Raw genomic sequence first — 23,993 nt, 5'->3', positions numbered from 1 at the left:
CCGGCACACGTTCCCAGCTGTGATTGGTTAAAATCTCTCTTTTTTTACAGATGCTGGGCTCTGAATGACAACATGGCCTATTGGTGGATAATCCGGATCCCCATCCTGCTAGCCTCTTTGGTGAGCTGACACCTCAAAGTTACTCCACCCACACACGCCCTTGATTGGATACCCATTGTAAAGTTATTTTCTGCTAATTAATCTGACTTGAACCACATTGATGAACGCTGTTACATGACCGGTTGTTGGGCTGTTATTAAGTACAAGTTAACCCGTGCATGATACTCATGCATTCTAGTCAAATCAAGTTACTTAAGGTGTTAAAAAGGTTCTTGTCATGCATTTGGGCCATAGCCCAGGTCTCAACCACCAACCAGTCCCTACTGTCACCCCCGGCAACCACCAAGTACTCCCCACTGTCACCCACGGCAACCACCAACCACTCCCAACTGTCACTTCTCCTTCAAGAAATATATATATATATTTTTAAAATCTTTATAAACACTTTTAACAATTAACAAATTAAAAACATCTTAGTATACCAAATTTCAGCCCTTTCTGAATTTTTTTTTCCACACACACACTAAGAATTTAGTAGGTCAGTGTATAACTCTGCCCAGCAGGTGGCGCTGCAGCTTGGTTTTATTTTTTCCACACACAGACAGACTAACACACGCCACTAAGCATTTATATTATAGATGTGCTGAGTTGTCATTAGTCCCATGTGTCACATCATGTCTTCAATTCAATAATTATTTTCTTTTAAATTTGATTCTTTTATCATGCTAAGCAAATGCAGGCTGACTGACATGCCTTGTTTTTTTAACCATTGTGCATAGTAAACCATAGTTGCCTGTTTGTCATAACTGTGGAGGGCAGGGCATTGTGTATATTGATACTAATTTCATTATCAAGCCTTTGCTTACCCAGTGTTCACTGAGGTAGGCGGGATGTGACGTAATCTGGGCCATCACGGCACTTTACTGATCACCTTGAGGGTCGGTAAGTCCTTCTCTGGGAGAATTGCCTGCTCCTCGGGGATTCTGGGAGGTCTCACACTTATAAGGGAATCTCCCTGGCATTCCAGGTGAATAGGTGACCATATAGTAAACGCATTCTGGATACACCTAAAAGTAGGATACATGATCTGTATGATTTTTGTAATACAATTGTGACAAAATTATTTCAACAGACATCAGTTATGTAACACACCATTTACTTTCTGGTGCAAAAACAAATTTGAATTCTGTCATCTCAAAATAATTTTTTGTGACTTACAAAATAGGTTTTTGTGCCTCAAAATGCACTAAAATTCATTTTGTGGCACAAAAATCTCTTTTTTACACGTGACATTAGTGTTGCCACCAAAATCTATTTTACAGCAGCAAAACACTGACTGAGCACATCTGTGGTCATTCTTGTGGTAATGAATTTGCAACATCGAGAAATGTGTTTTGTGTCACAACAATTTTGTGCCTGTTTCCGCTTAATTATGGCAGACAAAATGACAGTAGAACAATTTAAACATTCTTGGGATAGAAATAAGGATATCCTTGCAAAGAATAAAGGATTAAATAGGGTTTGAGGTTACCATAGGTTAAAAAATGGGTAGACTAGATGGGCCAAGCGGCTCTTATCTGACATCAAATTCTATGTCACGTGGCATGCCCCTAATTCCAGCTTTCTCTGTGTGCTCCTCAGATTAACCTTCTGATCTTCATGAGGATCTTAAAAATGATATTGTCCAAGCTGCGAGCCAATCAGAAAGGTTATGCTGATTACAAGCTAAGGTGAGACCAATCAATCATCTCAGGTAGGCAGGATGACATTTCCTGAATGTACTACATGTCTATACTTATTCAGTGATGTTAAAATTGATGACATTGGTAAAAGTTATTTTGTATATCTTGTAAAGCCTCAGGAATTATAGACTAAGGATCAATGGAATCACTCCCAATGGCTGGTTGACAATTAAGCTTTGTTGTTGTGAATAAGGAGACATTTTTTGGAACTAGACACTTGGGGCTAATTGATTAAAGTTAGAAGCAGCTACCAACAAGTTTATTATAGTTATACAGCAGCAAATAGTATAACGGGGCAGCATGACAGAGATGTATATGGGTGCACAGGAAATGAGACAGTAAATATAATATAAAAGATTTAATTATATAAGGCAACAATATGTGAGCTAATCCCCATAGCGGTCAGTAGCTATGTCCCAATATCAATGTAATCATCTATACTAGATCACAGCTGAAGACATTGTGAAATGTATGTGCTGTTCTGAAGCTCAGGGTGGGCTGGGGGGATTCCAAATGGAATAGGTACAGTAGAATTGCAACTCTTGCTATCAAATGGTTTTCGTGGGGCAAAATTCCGACCTTACTTTTTGTGAAATGTCGTATACATATTTGATATATACATTGCACACATATTATATGCACACAACTGTGAGTATAAAAAAAAAGTTGCATTGAGCTGTAATGATCAGTTTGAATGCAATGGCTAAATGCGGTCATAAGGGGTACATTTTTCAAAACAATCTTCCTTACCTTTTATGCAACCTCTAAACACAATAATGAATAATGCATAGCTATAAAAAGTCATCTTTTACATAGGAGAAATCCAAATTTAAACATCTTTACAGTCTTAAAATGTATATACGGTATTAAGAGTGATATGCAGAAGAATATTTGATTTGTAAATTAAATATCTATCTATCTATCTATCTATCTATATATATATATATATCTCCCATCCACTTTACATAGCAATTAGGAATTACTGCAGCACAAATTGCAGGTGAATATTGTTATGATATAAACCCTTCTCGCTAACCTGTACCAGAAGACTATTCAGTCGCCATGGTAACGGTGACCTGAACAATTTGCATCCTATTCCCAGAAACCACATACAGAATTCCGGCACACAACGTGAAAAGTATCAGAGTAGGATTATGGATAATTGGCTGCAGGTGATGATTAGAAGGTAAACCTTCATCAGAATCTACAGCTTTGATGTGGTGCACAGTGAAATGTAATTTAGTTTAATGAACATTGCTATATAGTTCATTAACTAGATTTTTAAAATGCTGATTTTCTTCAATTTTCATACACCGTTACATTAGTAAGGCTCTACCACAAAATCTTAAAGGGACAGAGTAGTTGTGTTTTTGATGTGTCTGTTCAAGCTCAGGCATACATTAGGCATCTTAAAGAGCACCTGTCATTTATACACAGGGTTGCCACTTTTGCTAAGGCTAAATGGACAGGTTCAGTGACATAGTGTCCAAATGACACTGGAAAGACAGACATACTCCCACTAGTAGGTTGATGATACCGGGCAAAGTGGTGCAGAGTCTAACACGCCCCCGGTGTTCACCAAGGACCCCTGCAAAGAAGTTTAGGCATAGCTGCATGGAACGTGCAAGATGCAGCCTGCAAAGCCAGTCGCTAGCGAAGTAACCGAGTCTCGAATAGAGCGTAGTGAGCAAGTCAGGTCAGTAACAGGAGATTCAGACAAAGCAGAAACGTCAAGGAGAAGGATGGTCAAGGTAGCCAAGGTGAACACCACGAATCAGTGGTACCAGAATTGCTAAACGGAAGAATGATCAGTGCCAGAGTTAGCCTTAAGTAGGCCATATAATTATTTCATTTCCAGAGGTCAGTGATGTCACACTGACCGCTGATAGGTTTTGAAAGTTGCAGCCCAGGCCGTTTGTTGTTCATCCCTGTTACAAGAGAAGAGGGCAGGGACGGCGCCTGTCACATAGCAAATAATGGATTAATTAGCGTGCCATTTCATTCTATTCTAGTGACCACAGTACAATACAGCACCTATATTCTGGTGACAACGTTAGATGTGCAGCCCATATTCTGGTGATCACAATACAAATATAGCCCTATTCCAGTGACTACAGTACAATGCAGAACCCATATTCTGGGGATGACCGTGCAATGCAAAGTCTAATTCTGCTGATTGCAGTAAAATGCAAAACCCTATTTTATTGACCTCAGTGCAATGCAAAAAAACACTAGCTTGTTGACCACATTACAATTATAATTACTTGCATGCAGTAGTTCAGTGGAATGCTTCCTCTGGAGTCTATAGCTGCAATGCGGAGTTAGTCCCACCCCTTCTCTCCTCTGATTGGATGAACCTGCTTAGTCGCACCAAGTGGCAGGCTGAGCAGCCTATGCAGAGAACTGTAGACTAAAGCAATATGCTGCTTATAAGGAACTAGTGACTCATGAATATTAGTCAGCAAACCACATGATTATTGGTCAGGAAGGGCCTCAGTGATGGAATTGCTACCTAGTAACACAATAATTGACAATTGATGTGTGATCTAATCTCAACAATATGCTCAAGAACAGCTTTGAATACACAAATCAGCGTGTATCAAAATTGGTTGTTCTTATTACACGTAAGCACTGCCCTTCAATCCTTCCTGACAATTGATAGCCTTGCTTTGACAAGACTTTCTATACAAAAGTCTGCTTATAACATTTCTGTAGGTGGCAAGAAAATAAACATATTGTATAGGCACAGATAAAATTGAAGACAGAAGAGAAGAAAAGAAAAGTGATGAAAGAAGCCAATACATAGGTAAGTAAAAGAACAGAGGAAAGCAGAAAGGCACAAGGTGTTGAAAAAGAGGGGAGGGGAGAGAGGTACATGGTGATGAAGAAAAGGGGGGGGAAGGCACAGGGTGATGAAGAAGAGGGGGGGGAGAAAGGCACAGGGTGATGAAGAAGAGGGAGGGGGATAAAGGTACAGGGTGATGAAGAAGAGGGGGAGGAGAAAGGCACAGGGTGATGAAGAAGAGGGGGGGGAGAAATGCACAGGGTGATGAAGAAGAGGAGGGAAAGGCACAGAGTGATGAAGAAGAGGGGGGAGAGAGAAAGGCACAGGGTGATGAAGATGGGGGGGAAAGGCACAGGGAGATGAAGAACAGGGGGGGGAGAAAGGCACAGGGCGATGAAGAGGAGGGGGGGAGAAATGCACAGGGTGATGAAGAAGAGAGGGGGGAGAGAGAAAGGCACAGGTTGATGAAGAAGAGAGGGGGGAGAGAGAAAGGCACAGGGTGATGAAGAAGAGAGGGGGGAGAGAGAAAGGCACAGGGTGATGAAGAAGAGGGAGGGGGATAAAGATACAGGGTAATGAAGAAGCGGGGGAGAGAGAAAGGCACAGGGTGATGAAGAGGAGGGGAGGAGAAGGGCACAGGGTGATGAAGAAGTGGGGGGGAGAGAGAAAGGCACATGGTGATGACAAAGAGGGGGGGAAGGCACAGGGTGATGAAGAAGAGGGGGGGAGAAAGGCACAGGGTGATGAAGAAGAGGGGGGGGGTAGAGAGAAAACCACAGGGTGATGAAAAAGAGGGGGGGAGAAAAAGCACAGGGTGGTGGAGAAGCATGGCACAGAGTGATGAAGGGAGGAGCAGCATAACATGTGAAGGAGGGTAAAAGCAGCATGGCAGAGTGTGACGAGGGGCAAAAGCAGCAGGGCAGATTATGAAGAGGGTCAAAAGCAGCATGGCACAGAGTGATGAAGGGAGGAGTAGTATGGCAGATTGTGAAGAGGATCAAAAGCAGTATGGCAGAGTGTGAAGAGGGTCAAAAGCAGCATGACACAGTGTGATGAAGGGGGGAAAAGCATTATGGAGGGAGCAGTGTGATCATAATGGGGCATAGCGTGGTGATAATGAAGGGGCACAGTAATGTGTGTGTGATGGCACAGGGAGCTTTTGGCAATGTAGTGTGTGTAAGGTAGGTGTTGGCTAATTAATGGGTACTATTTTGTTTGTGGGGTGATGGTGGGAAAATGTAATAGTGGGGACTATTAATTTCAGATGGGGTGGTTTGGGGGCTATTGAATGTGGTGGTGAGTTTGGGGAGAATTAGGTCTTTATTAAATGTGACTATGAATTATTTAATGGCAGTGATGGTTGCGGGAAATAGGTATATTTATGAGATGTAGATACTATTAATTTATTGCTGGTGCTGTTTGGAGGGAGGGAAATAGGTTAAATTTGTAGGAATTTTCTAAATGTACCCATTTTTTTTCCAAAATAGGGCCCCCAACATTCCAGGACCCAGACAATCCGCAACTAAAGAAACCTGCAGCCACAGGTGGTGAACGTGATAAGAAGAGGTAGGAGAGAGCAGGAGAGTCTGTGAAATGTTGTGATTCTAGTGGGACAATCCCTGTGGTGCTAGATGTCCTGAAAGTCAGGTGTGGTTGTCACACTCTGGCGAATTCAGGGCCTAGCGCTTTTCACCTGCTAGCTACGCCCCAATGATGCATAGCCATACCCCCAATGGTATGACCACACAAACTTCTCAGAGGCAGGGCAATTTTTTTTACCATGCTCAATGATAAGGGGGGCCCCATGAAGTTGTTGTACCGGGGCCCTGAATTCCTCTTGGCAGTCCTGCTCAGTGCACTGTCCAAACAGTCATTCAGTCCTGAAGCCTGTGGTCAAAGTAGACTGAATGATGGTCCCAGTGGCTGGTTTATATACAGTTTGTGGTACATAAAAAACAGTGGTGAGGTCACAGCATTTTTCCATTGGTTCAGGATTTAGGACAGTCCAGTACAATGCCGCTCATAGGTTGGTTCAAACGTTGCTCTCCAAGGGTGGGGGGCAACTCTCCAAAAGCTGCCTACGTGTCTTCCCTAAGGAGGCCGCCGAAATACCGGTTCAACCCAGCCTATTGGCATTCCAAACACAATATCACTTTGAGCATTAATCCTTTATCATCTATAACTAGCATACGCAGGGTGCGACCGCTTAGACGATTATAGCGGATGTCTAATGGTAGAAAGTGGATTAGTATGGCACTAAACATGATATATTTCCTATATCCTGAATCTTAGATGTCAATAAAGTGCATTATTATATTATGCACTTTAACATTATTATATTAAACTATTAAATCTATCACATTTGAATATAAAAGAACTATGTGTTGGAACTTTATTAAGGTGAACTATTTACAAATATATGTGTGTGTGTAAATTTATTTAGAAGTGTTCGCTAGTGTTATTGCGTAATATGCCCTTCCACGCCGTAGCGTGCTATAGGCATATTTTCACATAAAGCCAATTAAATTGATGTTTATTAATTTGAAACGACTTCATCCAATTGTTTTGACTTTCACAGTACTGAACCACAAAGGATGATTAAATCTTTCACGCTAATGATCAGGGGCAGGCGGAGTACAAGCACTGACCAAGATACAAAGCCAGGGGTCAGGACCACCACAGTTCATAGTGGTCATGACCCCTGTCTTTAATTCAATTTATGTTTTGATACAAGTCCCAGCGTGTGTCACAACATCAAAATGGAGGGGAACCGCTGGTCTTCAGACTGGCTAGAAGTTGACCAAGCCCTTCACACTTTGAACTTACCTATTTAAGGACACGTAGGTATTGAATGGGCTAAATGTATCTGCACTGCTAACATTGCAATACTCTAATTGGCTACAGGCTTCTCTAGCCCCACTCACTTCATCTCCTCATTCACATATTATTATTATTATTATCCTTTATTTATTAGGCGCCACAAGAGTTCCACAGCGCCGTACACAGCACAAACAGTAGACTAAACAAGGTGAAACATTACAAACGGTTAACAAAAAATACCAAAACTTCAGAGACTCCAGGCAGGCTAATGCAGTAAAGACAGAGCAGAAGAGCAGGTATGGAGAACAAAGGGAAGAGGGCTCTGCTCAAATGAGCTTACATCCTAAGGGATGTAATAAACCCACTTCATCTCCTTCTCATTCATATATACCCAGTTGGGTAGTACTGAAGAAGGAGTGCTATAGCTGTACTGTCTGGCCTTAGTGAAATGCACCTAAAAACTTCTTTAATATGAAATATTGAACTCAGCCAAGTCACTGTAAGTAGATGGGAGAAGAACATTGTCTTATGCATGTAATGGGGTGTATATGCTGGAAGGCATACAATAAATCAAGTTATCACAGCAATACCTTTCCCAAGCGGTGAGCCAAGATCAGCATTCCTCACGCTCATTTATTCATTGTAACAGGTGCTTCTCTGATTACTTGCCTATCAATCAAGGAAATGATCTTGCCCCCCTCTCACAAAAGTCACTCCTTTATGCTAATGATGCAATTTATATTTGACAGATCCTGTCAAAGCATATGCATACCTCAGGCACTTATATTCATCAATCCTTTCCCTGCAGAGACAGCATAAATACCTTTGTCACGAACGCCCAGCCTGTCCCAGATACAGCAATCTGAACAAGTGGCCGTGACTGACCTCACCTTAGTCACTTAGCGATGAATACACCTTTTCTGCTACCACAAAGGATTTATTATGGTGTCCTTATGTTCCCCAGAACCACTTATTAATATTTCACACTTAAATCACATACACATGTAGCATGAGCCTCCCTGGGCTTTGTAAGTTCACAAAGAATCACGGAGAATACACTTGATTCAATTTATTTAATCTAAAAATGTTTCCAAGGCTTATTTACAAAAATCAATAACAAGACATACAATATGTTGCACAAATGAGTTTCAGAAAATAAAATAGGAAATAAAATCAGAGTCACTACTTACTAGTTAAGACCTGATGTGTGAGGGAACACAGTTGAGAAGTATGGGACATTTCAGTCTTGATAGACCCCCTCATGAAATGCTTGATGTAATGTCTAAAGCAGAAGATTTTAAACCCTTACAGGCTCTTCACCCCCACCTTAGGAATTACACGTTCAATTAAGTCAGATTGATTCCCAAAATGACACAGAGCTTTCCGAAGTAAATTATCTATCACTAAGATATATGTTTGAGCACCTCAGAGAATCTCTCACCTCTGATCAGCTTTGAGTGGGTAGATGGTTTACAACTTTGGGCTTCAAACCCCCCCGAGATCCTTATCTATCTGGCTAATTTCAAAAGACTCTTTTTTAATTGCACATGTCATCTAGGTCAGTCAGCAAAGCATACTTAAGAGGTTACATAAAATATACACATTGTCATACATGAATTCAACACAAAATAACAATCAGTCATTAGATATACTACATAATCGTCACAACCTCATGGAATTATTTTGAATTTTTCATTGAGTTACCATTTAAAGGCTATGTTCTTCTCGTGGTCTGGAACACAATTCCATTCCTTTTTAAAATGGACTGTGTCTCACCACTTATATTTATTAGACAACAAGGTTGAAAGCAATGCACTTACGAATTGTTGATTTAAAGAACAAAATAGTTATTTACAAGCTGTTCTAACCCTACGACCAGCAGATACAGGTGAACCTGGATTATCTTGCAACGTCTATCAATGAACTAACCTTTTCATCAGGCTGTCAGAACGCGTTTCTGGGAGCAAAAGAAGAGATTATAAAACTGCAAATTAATTACATAATTAGAGCGATGAGATCAAATACTCAAGAAAACAACGAGGTTCATTAAAATGATCGCAGAATACCTAAAGAAAAACAGAGAGATGTGAAATTCAAGTTAATATAAAATAAGCTATTTATATATTGCAGCAATTTAATTTGGAAACATTGAGTATTTGAAACATAAAATATATAGAAAACATTTTATTTCATGGTTACTGCCGGTAAACAACAAAATCACGTTCAGATTGAGTTGTAATAAATAACTCAGATTCTAAATGTCTATGATAAAATTCATGACAATTGCAATATTAAAGTGGAAACCAGAAAGCATCAAAACATACATAGAAACATTTTCAGAATAAACTAATGTATGAGTAAGATCGTATGATTATTAAAAAAAATGCAGTAATATAAAAACTTCATTAACCTAGGTATTCGTAGCCTAAATCTAGTATGTTTCAACAGATCCCAACTCCAAGGCTCAAACTAACCCTTTCAATGCCAAGTGCTTTCAGGTGCACGTTGTCACTATTATGGTGTTCATTAAGTGTATGTAAAGAAAGTTTCTTTACAAAAAGTACTTTTTTTCATTATATTATATTGGTATCCTTAAACTCTTCTATTAAATGTATGGCTATTCCTCTCAAAATGTTAGAGGCCACAAATCCAATAGAATAAATAGACCACATATGTAAATTATTTTATTTTTTTATCATGTGACTTAAAATTTAGAGTTTTATTTCTACAATAAATATATATATATATTACCTGAGCCATATTTATTGTAACATTTCAACTCAGGTTTGTCATAAATATAGTTAACTGTAGAGGCCACATTATCTTTCAAACACCTTGGGGTATATTTACTAAACTGTGGGTTTAGTAAATGTGGAGATGTTGCCTATAGCAACCAATCAGATTCTAGTTATTTATTTAGTACATTCTACAAAATGACAGCTAGAATCTAATTGGTTGCTATAGGCAACATCTCCACTTTTTCAAACCCGCAGTTTAGTAAATATACCCCCTTACATTTTTGTAAATAAAGTTGGTTTGTTCCCTACAAATAGTTTGGAGTAAAGGATCCATCATAAGTATACTCCTTCGATTTTTATCTAGACTTCATGCATCTGTCATTTTCTGATTGATCAGTAACAATGTCCTATACACAGAATTAACAGGCATTTTGACACCAGCATTTTTTAAACTATTGAGAAATTCTAAATCATATCCTTTTTCTAGAAACCCGTTGGTCATTTGTATCAAGTATATAGTACCAGATAAAATCTCTCTCTTAATAGCCTAGTAATACATTTGCTAGACTGGGGATTATTGAAGTACCCATTGCAACTCCTACGTGTTGCTTATAAAAGATATCTTCATATTCAAAATAATTGCTATTAAATATAAAATGAATTGTTGTTGTGTCACTTAGATCTAAAGAATCTTTGAATAGTGAGTTTCCTCATCAACTTGTTAAGATCGATGAAAAAGTCAAACTTATTTAAATTCATAAAAGCTTAATTAACCCTCCAGGAAGACATATCATTTTTGGTATAGGCTCCCTAACTTTTAATCTCTCCAGATGTCTAGATTCTTTTCTAAAGCCCTTTGTCTTGACCTACAATCTTTTGTCACGGATTGTACGGATATAATAATATGCGAAAGCATCTTCTGGGATCAGAGATTTACACTCATTATCTGTGACATAAAATCACTATATACCATCATTATATATAAGTATTGTATTTTAGCTGCCAAGTGGTTAATGAATCACTTCTTGGATATGCCTGAATGTCAAGCTGACTTTTTTGACACAAAATATAAATTTTATACTTTATGTTATATTTAAGTATGAAGATAACTTTTTAGAAGTAACACATAATAATTGCGATGGGTATTCCAGTAGCTCCCAGTCTAGCAAATGTATTACTAGATGTTATGTATTTTTCTGCTCTGTTGTCTCAGAATCTATTCCAAATTCTACTGTATGTAGGATTTGTTGTGTTTTCTATGTGCAGGAGGAGCCTTATCACCCAGCTTTCTGAGCTGCTAACGAGGATTCCATTTGCAGATGATTTATCTATTTATTTAAGACTCATCACTGCTCACTACCTAGCAGCTGAACAGTCAACGCTTTCTGCTCACATGATTTCTACCCAGCAGCTGATTGGCCAGGACTTACATAAATAAACTCATTGTCATTATTGCCTTGCTGGTGTTAGCCTAGGTAAACCTAGTTCTTGTGTCCTTGTCCTATATACAGTAGATTGGTATGTCTTCTGCTGCTGGATTTACTGTGTTTGCCCTTGGCTACATTTACTGGACCTTGCTGTTGGATCTCTGCCTTGAACTCTCTGCCATAGCTGTAAGTTTCCCTGACTCTACCTCACTCATGGCAGTACTAGTACTACAGTACTGGGATCAAGTCTAGGGGTCTCTGAGTACTAGGGAACAGTGTGGTCCCAGAAAAGGCAGCTGCTAATGGTGAAAAACATCTTGCACACTAGGTTCTATATAGGGGTTATCAGTCACCGATTGTGTGGTTCATAACACTAGCCTATTGGGAGATTGTATTAGATCTAACAATCCCCACAGCTCATTGCTTTTTTTTAAGGAAACCTACACTTGACATATAGATGACATGCTATTTATTTGGACATGTGATAAAGTTAATCTGGTTTCTTACATTTCCTGCTTGAATGATAATATTTATATTTTGAAATTTATACACACGACTAGTAAGGAATATATTGTTAATTTAGACTTGTGCATTAATGTGAATAAAAGAGGTGATAAGCTTTGCACAATCATATATATATATATATTTTAAAAGTTTATGCCAAATTCTTATATACCTTCTGATAGGGCTCACAAAATTGGCTAAAGGGGATTCCAAAATGTCAAACACTTAGGGTTATATTTACTGCGGGTTTGAAAAAGTGGAGATGTTGCCTATAGCAACCAATCGAATTCTAGATGACATTTTGTAGAATGTACTAAATAAATGATGTCTACAGCAACCAATCAGATTCTAGCTAACACCTCCACTTTTCAGACCCGCAGCTTTGTAAATATGTCCCCAAGTGTCTTGTTGTCTTTATTACACAAGAAAGTAAAAATCAGAAAAGCACTTACAATCTGATGATTTCGAGAACAAAACAGCAGAACATTTACAAGCAGATACAGGTGAATCTTGAACACCGTGCATTAAAGCGATGTATTACAAAGGCAGACTTTTTTCACAAAGCTTTGGAACATGTTTAGATGCTGAGGAATACAGTAGAAATTCAAATTGGAAAGTGTGTGTGTGTGTGTGTGTGTGTGTGTGTGTGTGTTTATATGTGATGGATATGGCTGATAACCCCTCTCATTTTGAAAATACTTTTCAGAGGTGAAATCGTGCATCTTTGGGCGCTGGTTGTTTCGATCAACTAGTTTGCAAATGTGACAACCAGCCATCGAACAATGCCAACATATTCTCCTGCACTTCAGGGTCAAGACTGACCCCCAAAACACATAGTGACTGGATAGGACAAGTATAACAGTGGTTGACCAATTTCATGCAATTGACCATAAAAGGACAGAGTGTATTATGTGGTTTTAAAGTTGCACCATCATCTAAAGAGGTGAACGTTTGCATTGACCACTTTAAAATGTCTATACAGATTGGGGATGTGAGAGGGAGGACCAAAGACGAGGCTGCACAGAAGAACAGCCTCGGGCAGGGGGTAGGGAGGGAATATGCTATAACGCTGCAAGTGGTAATACACCTTGCTAAATTATTTTTTTTCTTTTGCCCTTTGCTAGAGCTTTCATATGAACAATGGGAGAACTGACAATGGGGATACATTTAATCTAAATTTTGACAGTTTATGTCATGAATATTTTTTTTTTTTAACAAGCTTCTTCAAAAGAACAGCCCTACGGTCTATATGCAGCATGGTGGCTTAGTGGTTAGCACTTCTGTTTCACAGCACTGGGGTCTTGAGTTCAATTCCCGACCATGGCGTTATCTGTGAGGAGTTTGTATGTTCTCCCCATGTTTGCGTGGGTTTCCTCCGGGTGCTCCGGTTTCCTCCCACACTCCAAAAACATACTGGTAGGTTAATTGGCTGCTATGAAATTGACCTTAGTTTGTCTGTCTATGTGCGTGTATGATAGGGAATTTAAACTGTAAGCCCCAATGGGGCAAGGACTGATGTGAGTGGGTTCTCAGTACAGCGCTGCGGAATTAGTGGCGCTATATAAATAAATGGTGATGATGATGATGTGCATAAAAAACATGGACGTAGCCTAAATGCATGTTTCCTAAATAACCGAGAACTATGTGTAGTTGGGTTGATGCACATATTTAAAGCTATAGTTGCATTTTTAAATCTGGACTGGTAAGTGCCCAAATCTTCTTTTACAAGGGCGTGTCTTCAAAACTTCCCATTTTACGTGCATTGACCATTGCACATTGAATTATGTGCATTGATCAATGCACATAAAACCTGACATTGGAATAGTAACCTGTCATTGCAAGTGTGCATGTTTACAAAATACACATGAAGGGTCTCTTCAGGTACCATGTTTACATTCTTGTTAGATGTACATTGTTGAAAGACACCCAGCCTACATGACTTATGACAATGTCTACCTGCCCCCTTAGGCTGGCTAAGGCAACGCTGACACTTATTCCACTATTTGGGATCCACGAGGTGGTGTTCATCTTCGCCACAGACGAGCAGACGTCAGGAATCCTACGGTACATGAAGGTCTTCTTCAACCTCTTTTTCAGCTCCTTCCAGGTGAGACCATCACTGGGTAACAGTGTGGATACTTGTTGTTAATCCAAGCACTATGTTTAACAAAGCCATTTGCAGCACAGGTGTGTGAAATGTTAGTTGGATGGTACATCGGAGATTCAATAAAGTGGTATTATTAGACATTTATGTAGCGTCAGCATTTTACATAGTACTGAACTGTGGGGCTCAGAATCTAAAGGATTTGTGCTGTGCAAGAGGCAGGATGACTGAAATGGTGATGGCTGGATAGACCTTGGTGATAAGGTTTTTTCGGTGACCATATAAATGCATGGATACCGGAGCTCAGGGGGTGCAATTTGTGGTGACTGCTTCAGGTACTCCACGTCAGGGATCCTCCATCGCGGTATGATGGCTGGAGCACTTCTCACCTTTCTCCAAGGCATCGTCCACAACAAGACAGGGATTTGCTGTAGGCTGGTACCCAATTCACAATTTCTGTGGAGCAGAGACCCATTCCGTCTGACAACCTTTATCTCACAGGGGCTAGACAGGCCCTGACAATCACCCATCTCACACTCCTGAACCCTGTGCCGATGCTACAATGTTCAACAAATGGAGCCTAATCACTGATGATTAACTTAGCTCTGGTAACCCCCCTGACGTACCTCATTCCAGTCTTTTAGTGAGATCATCATTATCACCATTTATATAGCGCCATATAGCGCCACTGATTCCGTAGCACTGTACAGAGTACTCACTCACATCAGCCCCTGCCCCATTCGAGCTTACAGTCTAAATTCCCCAAAATACACACACACAGAGAGAGCAACTAGGGTCAATTTTTTGATAGCAGTCAATTAACCTACCAGTATGTTTTTGGAGTGTGGGAGGAAACCAGAGCACCCGGAGGAAACCCACGCAAACACAGGGAAACATACAAAGTCCACACAGATAAGGCCATGGTCGGAAATTGAACTCATGACCCCAGTGCTGTGAGGCAGAAGTGCTAACCACTGAGCCATTGTGCTGCACCAAAGCTCCAGAATTAATAGCACTTCCTATGTGTGTTTGATCGCCCTCTACTTGCATAGACCCTCTACCAGCAGTTGCAAGAGCTGGCGCTTACCACACCTATGGAATAGGCTGCACTTGGATCAGTCCGATCCCAGCTCTTGCAATTATAAAGTGAATACATGGAAACACAGTTTAAGCAGACACGATATACAGTTTAATCATGAGAAGGGAATCCTATGGGGAGTTACATCACACGTAATCAACAGCAGTGGGTATAAGCCCATAAATAGATTGGTTAGTGAAATTTAGAAAGTGAGGTATCTCTGAAGTGCGACAAATGCTGTTTGAGTTGTTTGCGTACATGCAGCCTTGTAGAACATCTCTATTAGTTATGGCTTGGGCACATGCAGCTACCTTAGCAACTGCTCATTAAATGTCTCCTGAATGAGAGTGTATCCCATTGGTGGGGAAGCAGCAAACTGCACAGCACTTTCCCTTCATTATTAAACCAACTTGACAGGGACTGTGTAAACCAGAGATTAACTCTTGGATGCCACATGGCAGCTCTGCATTGTAGTGTCAGGCAACAATAAGAGAGTATTCATAGTGTTTTGAATGAACGTTATAGAGAGCACCCTTTAACAACTAGGAGATTACATTTTATTAAGAAACACTAAAAAGAAGACTACCCAGCCTAATTACTATTCTCTGTAGAGAGTATCAATTTTACCCATTAAACAATTGATCTAGTTAAAGACTTGATCGTCTCTGTTCAAGACTTTGTGAATAAGTATGTTAAAATAGAACTGGTTCATAAAATAATTCTTCGTTCACTTGAAGGTTGAACTGGCTCAGTGCTGGTCATTTAGTGGACTACCTTCCATGACAAATTAAGTGAGAGCTAGAGAGCAGATTGACAATTTCCTCACCCAGCTAGTGTGGATGTCGGTCATCATGATGTTATAGCTACACCACAGAAGCCATCAAAGGTCATTAACGCCTGTTACTGTCTCTTACAGGGTTTTCTAGTCGCTGTGCTGTACTGCTTCGCTAATAAAGAGGTGAGTTTGTTTACAATCGCCATCAACGGTTGATGATCCTTTCATTACAACAGCAGCCTTGTGTTCCAGGAGTCCAGAATACACACGGCCTTGTATAGGGTGAAATACTTCTATACAATCCACCGAGAGGTTTTATATAATAAAGGATCAGAGCAACTAATAAAACACATATGTAATCTCAGAATTTGGTTTCTCTCATTGAGTTAAAAGTAACTCAACCTTCAGAGAATTCTACTGTCAAAGCAGATTTTTTTTATATCCGTTGCCTTTAGCGATAACTCTGCTCTTATATAATGGTGTCCAATGCACTTATTTGTGACGTATCCAGAGAATACTGTAAGAGGGATCAAGCTGGTTACCAATTTTTTTAGCAGTATTGGTTGAATCTCTAAAACGGACACCTAATTAATTTGGATTTCTGCAAGATTGTCTTTGGATATAGATATATACACACACATACACATACACACACACACACACACACACACAAATATATACATTATTTTGCTACCAATGAGAAGACAGAAAATATGCAACATTTTGAGTGAAATCAATAAAATAATAAATCAAGACCGGATAGAACTTGCAAGTGACACTTTTATTAAATAAACCTACTTATGTTAGTGTAACGGCTTCTTTCAAGTTGAAAAGGATACAAAAAAAGTGTACAAAGCAAGGACATTAAAATTCATACAATCGATCCATTCTGCTACTGGCTGTAGCAGAGCATCCATATATACTGCAATTGCAAAACTAACAAGTAATTATGCTTCACAGCTGTCCTAATTTTACTTTCTTCTCCCAGGTGAAGTACGAGATCCAGAAGAAATGGCAGATGTGGAAAACAAATAGGACAGCCATGCTGTGCCAACGGTGACCTGGTCTATCACCGGACTCTTAATGTGAGCCTATTGGAATACCATGGAACTCTGGGTTAAGCCATTAGTCACCATGTTATCTATGCTTTGAGGCCAAGGTATAGATTTTCTCTGCTGATAAGAGGCAGCAACACAACTTTTCCAAAAAGTCAAGCAAACACTACGACAGCCAATGTTACCACAAAGCCGTCACTCCAGAGGTCCGTCCTGGGTTCATTTATCAAGATGACTGACTGGTCAGCATGGATATCCATGAGAAGCCCAAGGACTATTCTAAGACGCACCGGTATATAATTGGAGATACCTGGGCTTATTGTGTTTGCCTACTTCTATATCAAGGCAGCTGAAAAGAAGTATTCTTCAAGCAGAACAGAATAAATAAAACCAAGCCCGAAATCACATATGTACATGTTTTATTGTGAGTACATAAGACTATGGCGCTGCTTCTGTAAAATCTGCCACAGGCAGAATATCAATGGATCATTCCGCATCATTTAAAAACAGTTTAAAACCACAAGCACGCAGCTGGTTACCCCTTCCACTAAGATGGGCCAGTGGATCGTCCCTATTACATAATCTACTATAATGCAATAAGACTTTCGGCCTTCGCTGCTGCAACGTCCGTTAGCGTTCAGTAGAAAAATCACCAACAATTGCAGTCTGCCTGCGACACCGTCGCCCGCTGACACCTGTAGGCCCCCCCCTGCACTCACTCCCTTTGGTCACCTGAGCCGAGGAAAGCGGGGGCTCCTTTGGACACCACGGCTGGGATTGGACATTTTCGGGGTGGAGTTTCACCCACCGTCTGAGGTATGAATAAAATGAATCCTAGAAAGGGGGAAAAAAATAAATAAACAAACAAATATGCGTAGTGTGCTATTTTACTCAAAAATATGAGTAACAAAGTTAAAAAGGTGGAAAGCAAATGAGAGAAAGAAAAAGTACATAATGTCCTTCAAACAATACAGAAATACTTTGGTGACTGATTAGAAGTGCTGACCAGGAGGCACAAGGTCATTTTAGAGAAAAGGCAACGTTACCTACAGAAATGGGGTGTTTCAAGCTACTTACTGTACCTGCTGTGACAGAGATTGGACTTTAACAAAGCAAAATATACATAAAAAAACAAAAAAACAAAACAACTTGACTGGGACTTTGCAGTCAATCTCTGTCGACACAAAACTGGTGTATTCAGAGTCCGAACGGTTATCTTCCACAGAGACTTAAGACATCCTGTTCTAAATGAAATTACTCAGAAATCAATGGGGGGAATTTAGAGCATTAATGGGCAACATCATGGATTAAAGGGCCTCATCTGTGGCCTATGGTCACTTGTGGGGACACCACATTACATAGCGAAGCACTGAAGATATGTAAAGTGACATTTAACAGAATCCTGTTTCCACAGCACCGAACTGCACTTTACACTGCCCATAATAGTAGTCAATGAGTGATAATTATTGGTCACTGAGTGAGAAGAGACCATTATCCCATTACAGAACACATCATGTGTAAATGTCTCATGATTGCACCTAAATGTCAAAATGGAGAAGACATTTATTAAATAAAAGGCCGAGATGCGAGCACCCCCTGTTGCCCAACACTGGTTTATATAGAAATATTAATAAATAATGTAACAACCAGAGAAAGAACACACACACGATCAGGCAGCCTCCTATAAAGATTATGAAACTAGTATACAGAATCATGTAACCTCATGTCTTCAAAGGTCTAGTTTCTTGTATGTTAAGGCGTTTGTTCAGTTATTAAGCAAAAGTGCTAAAGAAAATTGGATTATGAGACGGTCGGGGTACATGTTCCTCCATACTACGATTGTACTGCTGGCTCACATCCTGCATGGAACATAATTGGAATCCCAGACATCCTTTCTCTGCTAAACAATGGGCCTCAGTACATAGATCACTGGTACTGGGTGAGTTGGAGCAGGACAGACAGGTTACCTCTGTCTCCAGGCATGACATGAGTAATGTAAAGGGAAGCTCAGACCATCATCCAGCTCTCCTTCCTTACCTTAATGCTCATGGATCCGGCCATTTATGCCGACCTTTATCTGAGGACCTCATCTTTTCCAGGTTTTCTTGGACTGCCCTCAATGCCTTCTCTGTGGATATTGTGAGAAACAGCAGTAAACAATTTCATAAGTGATCAGAACAACCCTTTTATTATATAAAACCATAATATCAAAACATAACAAAAAAAAATATTTATGTTGGTGCCATCAAACAGTCATTATGTCTTTAAGATGGCTCTCCCAGCATCTATAAACAACAGTTTTAGTTTATATACATTAGTATCAGACATCAGCAAACAGAATTGTTAGAACTTTTATTCAAAAATGTGTCTGTCTGGTACTTTTCCAAGGTCACCAACTGGTCTGTGACTCAAGATTGATATTGCAGCAAGTAGGTTAGAGGATAAGAAGATTGTCTTTACATTAAATCCATTTCTCATAGTCCATTGAAGGGGGGGTTTGCACTGGATACATTTGGGTATAGTATAGGGACCTAGGTGTGCGGGTATTTTAAGAACCTTAATAGCTGTCCATAGCTCCTCCCCTCTATACCCTGCTCCTGTTAGGCCTTCAGTTGATGTTTATCAAGCACCACAGAAAGGGAGATGAATACAGAGAAATGAACAGAAAAGAGTAAAGAACTTCCTCCTGAACTCAAAACACAAAAGGTCAAACAAAAGGAGAAACTAGATCAAGGGTGGGTGTTGTCAATGGACTAAGAAATGGATTTGCAGCAAGTATAAAAATCCTATTTTCTCCTGCATCCATTTGGGGACACTGGGTACATCCCAAAACCTCTGTCATGAGTGGGAATGCTCAAAAGAAAGATCGAAAACAGTGCGAAGAACTGCTCACAAAACTGGCACCCTTAGACGCAAACACATTGAATTTGCAGAATGGGGGTAAAAGTCTGAACGGAGGATCAGGAAGCCGCCTGACAAAGCTGCTCAGTTGAGGCTCCATGCTGTGCCACCCAAGAGACACTCAGTGACCTGATGGCGCGAGTCCAAAGGATCACAGGAACAGGCTGCCCTGCTCCACTATATGTCTGATGGATCACAGCAGTAATTTATTTAGCAATTTTAACTTTAGAGACTGGCTGGTCCGCCCCTCTTGTGCGCTTCAGAGGACCAAAAGATCATCAATTCCTGCACAATGTCTTGGGTAATATGCACATAATGCAAAGCTCGGACCATAACCAGAAGGCAGAGAAGCCTCATCCTACATAGACTTACATCATCTGGTCAGAGCTGCGATGACAATATCCTGATTTATGTGGAATCTGGACACTATCTTAGGAAGAAAGGAAGGAAGGAAGGAAGGAAGGTTTAGTCTGAAGACCCACCCTATCCAATCCTCATGAAAACTACAAGAGGATATTGGTATGACAATGCTCTAAAACTCTCCTTGTTGTAGAAATAGGCAAAAGGAAGACAATCTTTCTTGTATAGAATTTCAAGTCCAGAGTCCAAGGGTTCAAAAGGGGAATTCTGCAAAGCATTCAATTCAAAGTTTAAATTCCAAGGAGCCACTGGTGGAACATATTGAGGTTTTACATGAAGCACACCCTACTAGAATGTCTGCACATCAGGCATTAAAGTATCTTTTTTTGAAAGACAGAAAGAGCCCACACCTGAACCTTAAGAGAACTAAGGCAAAAGACATTGTCCAGCTCATCCTGTAAGAATGCAAGTAACTTGGAAGACAAAAAGAGAAGAGGTAGGTAACCCCTTCCTTTCGCAACAGGCAATATAAGGCCTCCAGACGACATGATACTTTTTATCCGCACATGGCTTCCGAGCCCGAAGCACAGTTTGCACCACGTGGTCAGACAAGCCTTTTGCTTGAAGGATCATTGCTCCTACAGCCACACCGTTAAAGTCAGATGTCTAAACCGTGATGAAAAACAGTCCTGGACTTAGCGGGTGTAGTCTGAGCAGCAGGCGCCACGACTGACCCACCGCCACATAATAAATGTCTGTGCACCAGGTCCTTCAAGGCCAATCTGAAAGCCTCCAGAATAGCCAGAATGCCTTCGCTCTTCACCTCCAAGACCCTGAGAAGCATGGCTACCAGAGGGAACTGGTAAACCTGATGGAAACACCAGGGATATGGCGTCTACCAAGACAGCCCGAGGATCTCTGGCCCTGGATCAGTAGAGCTCCACCTTGTGGTTCAACAGAGATGCCATCATGTCCACATCAACTTGACTGCACAATGAACTCCTCCTGTTCTATGCTGTAAATTACCAACTTTAAAAAGGACTCCATCTTTATTCTGGGCATCTGCAGCTGGGCGTTTAAAAATTTGAGGTTCAGGATCAGCCTAAACAAATGATCAGGTTCATGATTCTCCTCGCCCAAGCATTGGGTGTGGACTGGAACCACTGACCCCAGAAGAGGAGTAGACTGGCTCCCACCACAGAAAATTCTGCGTGGTTAGAACACCCGTCATGCCGATAGCTTGTCAGCAGACATGGCTGCTGGAGGCCTAGCATCCACATTGCTAACCACCCCTAGGGGGCCAACTCCTCGACCTGACGGAGAAGCGAAAGGAGCAAAACCTGGACATCTTAGGCTTTGGAGCATTAATGGGAAGGAAAGCACTTTTTCCTCCTGTCGCTTGACTAATAATTTTGTGAAACTCCAGACCAAACAGGATACCCTCAGAAATACCTCCCAGGACATAAACCTGGAGAGTTCATCAAGCTGAAACAGCAGAGGGCGATTTCTCCTGCCACACTGGAGCACTAAACTAACTGAAGGCCTAACAAGAGAAGGGTATAGAGGGGGAGAAGCTATGGCCAGCTGTTAAGATTCTGAAAAGTACCCACACGCCTGGATCCCCTAAACTATACCCCAATGGATGCAGTAGAAATATAAATTATTTCATTTTAACACCTTTAAAGAGGCATACTTGCTTTCAGTCCTACAATAACGAATGCAAATGGGATAGCAAGTCACAGATAGGTCACAGTCTGATGCTCATACCACTACAAAGTACCCAGTCCTTACCTAGTACCACAGTGCTTTCCTCCAGTGCAGTGGAGAGCTCCTGCATGCTCATAGACTTCAACGAGGAGTCGTTATTTCTTGGAGATCCTAACAAAAAAAATACAGGTAAAAATATCACAGTCCCCTATAATCTACAGATTATGCACCTTGGTATATGTATGTCAACGCATTGGCCAAAGACCTTGACCATAAAAACTAGAATTAGAAACTGAAATAATAATGTCACCTGAATACAGGAATGTAAAGGGGGGAAAAAAAAAAAAAAAAAAAAAGTTTACAGTATGTGAGACATATCCTTTAAACCAAATCTTGGTCGTTAGCGATGGTCAAAGGTGGGGGAAACATAACACTGTATACTTCTTTTAACTACTTAAAGCAGACTTGCTCTCTGTAGCCATGTATAGATTGCTTTTAAAAATACCAATTGCCTGTACACAGTGTGGGCAGCCATTATGTTTTCCGAACCAGTATTCATGAGTAGGTTAATTGGCTGCTATCAAATTGACCCTAGTCAATGTCTGTGTGTGTGTTAGGGAATTTAGACTGTAAGCTCCAATGGGGCAGGGACTGATGTGAGCGAGTTCTCTGTACAGCGCTGCGGAATTAGTGGCGCTCTATAAATAAATGGTGATGATGCCTCCTATGGGTTCATTAGGATCTAGTGCCTCATGAATATTTGATCTTGAGGTGCCTCAGTGAGATCAATGATGCCCAATGAATTGATAGGCTGCATTCTGATAAATAGGGTGCAATTTTGTGGTTAAGCAGTGCATGTGGAATACCCCCAATGATTATTCTGCGTTTGCTCTTGGAACAGTGTACATCACAGGTATGATGGGGAAGAAATGGTCACTACAAAGATCTGTCATTCATCTTGAATGTTTGGTCAACACAGGAAAAAAAAAAAAAAGATGTATACAGTCAATTATTTACTGTACAGCTCAGTCATCAGAGTCCCTGTCTGCTGCCCTTCTTCCACCACCTTGTACCTGTTGGTCTGAAGACAGGTGTCCCGGTTCTTGCCGGGTTAACTTTGCCCAACCAATGTGAGAGCTCTTCCTGGCAATTCCTGTGACAAAAGAGCAGTAGGTTGTTATCGACCTTATGCTAAAACAATATGGATCTTACAGTCATACATTTTGCAGAGCTCGTCTTACTGAGTAACCAGAGAAGATGAAAGATGTTTTGGTCAAATGTTAGTGTTCGATAAAGGCCAAACAAGTATACAACCATTTTCAAGTTTCCTCACTTGAGTTTATGGATCGCATATTCAATTTTGCCTATTCACATTATACTTAAGATCATCGACAGTCAGGTCTTACGGTGAAGGTGCCAATTACCTGAGCTTGGCTACTGTCCGTTGGGCATCAGTAGCCTGATTGCACGTGGCCTCCAGCTGGCAGCGAATGGATCTCCACTTTGTGTCCTGCTCCATGAGACAGCTCTCAGCCACAGCTCTGAGCTCCCTCTCCTGGGCAACCTGTCCTTTCAAAAGCTCCGTCTCTTCACACTTCTGTCCAGAAAAGAGATAGATAGAATTTTCATTTCAAGTTTCATGAGGGGAAGATAGTTACTTTTACTCACCTATATCAAGGACAAAAGAAGCGCATAGGGCCCGATAGAGAGAAGTAAATCCATCTAGACGATGCAATTTTGCAACTTGGCAAAGCCATGTTGTGCTGCAGGGCTGGCAAATTTAAAGTGTGCGGAAAGAATTAGAGTGGAGCAAGTCAACTCTAAATAGCAGGGTTAAAAGAAAGCTGCGGTGTTTGAGCACCACATGCAAAAGCAGAAAGCGTGTCCTTGCATAAAAATTGCTTCCAGCTTTAAAGGATGACCATAACGTCCTGCCA

At 40.6% G+C, this 23,993-nt stretch overlaps 2 protein-coding genes across 3 annotated transcripts in view; one reads left to right on the top strand and one right to left on the bottom strand.

The window, feature by feature from the left end:
- Positions 1–18,682, top strand: part of LOC142097513 (glucagon receptor-like) — a 45,079-nt gene extending 26,397 nt beyond the window's left edge. Inside the window, exons 9-13 of the mRNA XM_075179405.1 lie at positions 51–120; positions 1,702–1,790; positions 14,045–14,183; positions 16,175–16,216; positions 17,022–18,682. Of these exons, the coding sequence (XP_075035506.1) occupies positions 51–120; positions 1,702–1,790; positions 14,045–14,183; positions 16,175–16,216; positions 17,022–17,093 (412 nt within the window). The 3' untranslated portion in view covers positions 17,094–18,682. The remainder of the gene's footprint in view (positions 1–50; positions 121–1,701; positions 1,791–14,044; positions 14,184–16,174; positions 16,217–17,021) is intronic.
- ANKS3 (ankyrin repeat and sterile alpha motif domain containing 3) overlaps positions 17,491–23,993 on the bottom strand; it is a 33,630-nt gene continuing 27,127 nt past the window's right edge. For both annotated transcript variants that reach the window (XM_075179403.1, XM_075179404.1), the window contains exons 13-17: positions 23,481–23,653; positions 23,130–23,209; positions 22,141–22,227; positions 19,126–19,216; positions 17,491–17,922 (exon numbers count right to left, since the gene is read on the bottom strand). In XM_075179403.1, the coding sequence (XP_075035504.1) occupies positions 19,134–19,216; positions 22,141–22,227; positions 23,130–23,209; positions 23,481–23,653 (423 nt within the window). In that variant the 3' untranslated portion in view covers positions 17,491–17,922; positions 19,126–19,133. The remainder of the gene's footprint in view (positions 17,923–19,125; positions 19,217–22,140; positions 22,228–23,129; positions 23,210–23,480; positions 23,654–23,993) is intronic.

This window comes from Mixophyes fleayi, chromosome 7 (assembly GCF_038048845.1).
Source record: "Mixophyes fleayi isolate aMixFle1 chromosome 7, aMixFle1.hap1, whole genome shotgun sequence".
Classification (NCBI taxonomy): Eukaryota; Metazoa; Chordata; class Amphibia; order Anura; family Limnodynastidae; genus Mixophyes; species Mixophyes fleayi.
Note: the sequence above shows the minus strand (reverse complement) of the source record. Positions and strands in the feature narration are given on the sequence as shown.